Here is a 1,082-nt window from a genome sequence, read left to right on the forward strand (position 1 = left end):
GGGTCAGCCTCTCTGCTCCTATGATGCTGCTTGGCCTGCTGTGTTCATCCAGCCCTGCACCTTGTTGTCTCGGATTCTCCAGCATCTGCAGTTCCTACTACCTCTTCTTAATGACTTACTTTGATTCCATATGTCCTAATGTTCTTAAAATTAACACATTTATCTGCACCCATAAATCCCTCTGCCCTGTCCCTCTACAAGTTCTACATACCAATTCCATGTCCTTGTGTAAAGTTATCAGAGAAAAGCTCAATTTTATGCATCTAGTTTTATGCCATGGAGATGTGTGCTTAAAATCACTTTATAAAAGAATAAAAATTATGGTGTTATTAGACAAAGAAAAACTTTCCTCTTGCCAAAATATCGAAGGAACTACGTTAGCAGTTCTATTCCCATTCTCTGGAAATTTAAATGTGATCGTAGAATGACCGGGAGGAGTCTGCAGTAGGCCAGGATCTCTGTGAAGCAGGCGGGAATGGTATGCAGTAAATCAGAATCATCGTGAAGCAGAGTGAGAGGAGTGTGCAATAGATCAGAATCATTGTGTATATCTGGTTTTCAGGTAACACATTTATAGGCATAGTCATCCCACAGCTTAAGAGTATACAGGGAGAAAGAGAATGGGTGACCACTAGGCAGTCAAAAGAAATACATAATTACTGCAGGAGTCCCCTGCATCCCTTGTCCATACAGTATTCCTTTGTGAACACTTTGAAAATGGTGCTTTGTCTGGAATGTGCAGCCAGAGTCAAATTCATTGCATTGTGGATGTCTTAGCTGTGCATTGGTCATGAATACAACAGGAAATGCAATCGTCATAGGTGTTGGGGGAAAACTGGCTGGCAGTTCTGCAGTCACAGACATGAAAGAGGATGATATTTTGCCTCCTTGGTGCCATGGTGAAAATGTAAATGAATGGCTGCAAAGCAACCTGAGAGGGAACAGTGAACTGTCATGGTCCATATCAGTATCAATAATGTAGGCAAAAGGAGAGATGTGATTCTAGTGGTCAAAATTTAAGGATCAAGGTCAGACATTGCAGCAATCTCCCGATTACTTCCAATACATGCAAATGAGAATAG

At 41.4% G+C, this 1,082-nt stretch overlaps 1 protein-coding gene across 1 annotated transcript in view; it reads right to left on the bottom strand.

Annotated features, from left to right (window-relative positions):
- Window positions 1-220, bottom strand: part of bag1 (BCL2 associated athanogene 1) — a 14,535-nt gene extending 14,315 nt beyond the window's left edge. Inside the window, exon 1 of the mRNA XM_048608278.1 lies at window positions 212-220. Coding sequence (XP_048464235.1) covers window positions 212-220 — 9 coding nt within the window. The remainder of the gene's footprint in view (window positions 1-211) is intronic.
- Window positions 221-1,082: the final 862 nt, after the last annotated feature.

The sequence above is a fragment of the Rhincodon typus genome, chromosome 2, assembly GCF_021869965.1.
Source record: "Rhincodon typus isolate 14 chromosome 2, sRhiTyp1.1, whole genome shotgun sequence".
Taxonomy (NCBI): Eukaryota; Metazoa; Chordata; class Chondrichthyes; order Orectolobiformes; family Rhincodontidae; genus Rhincodon; species Rhincodon typus.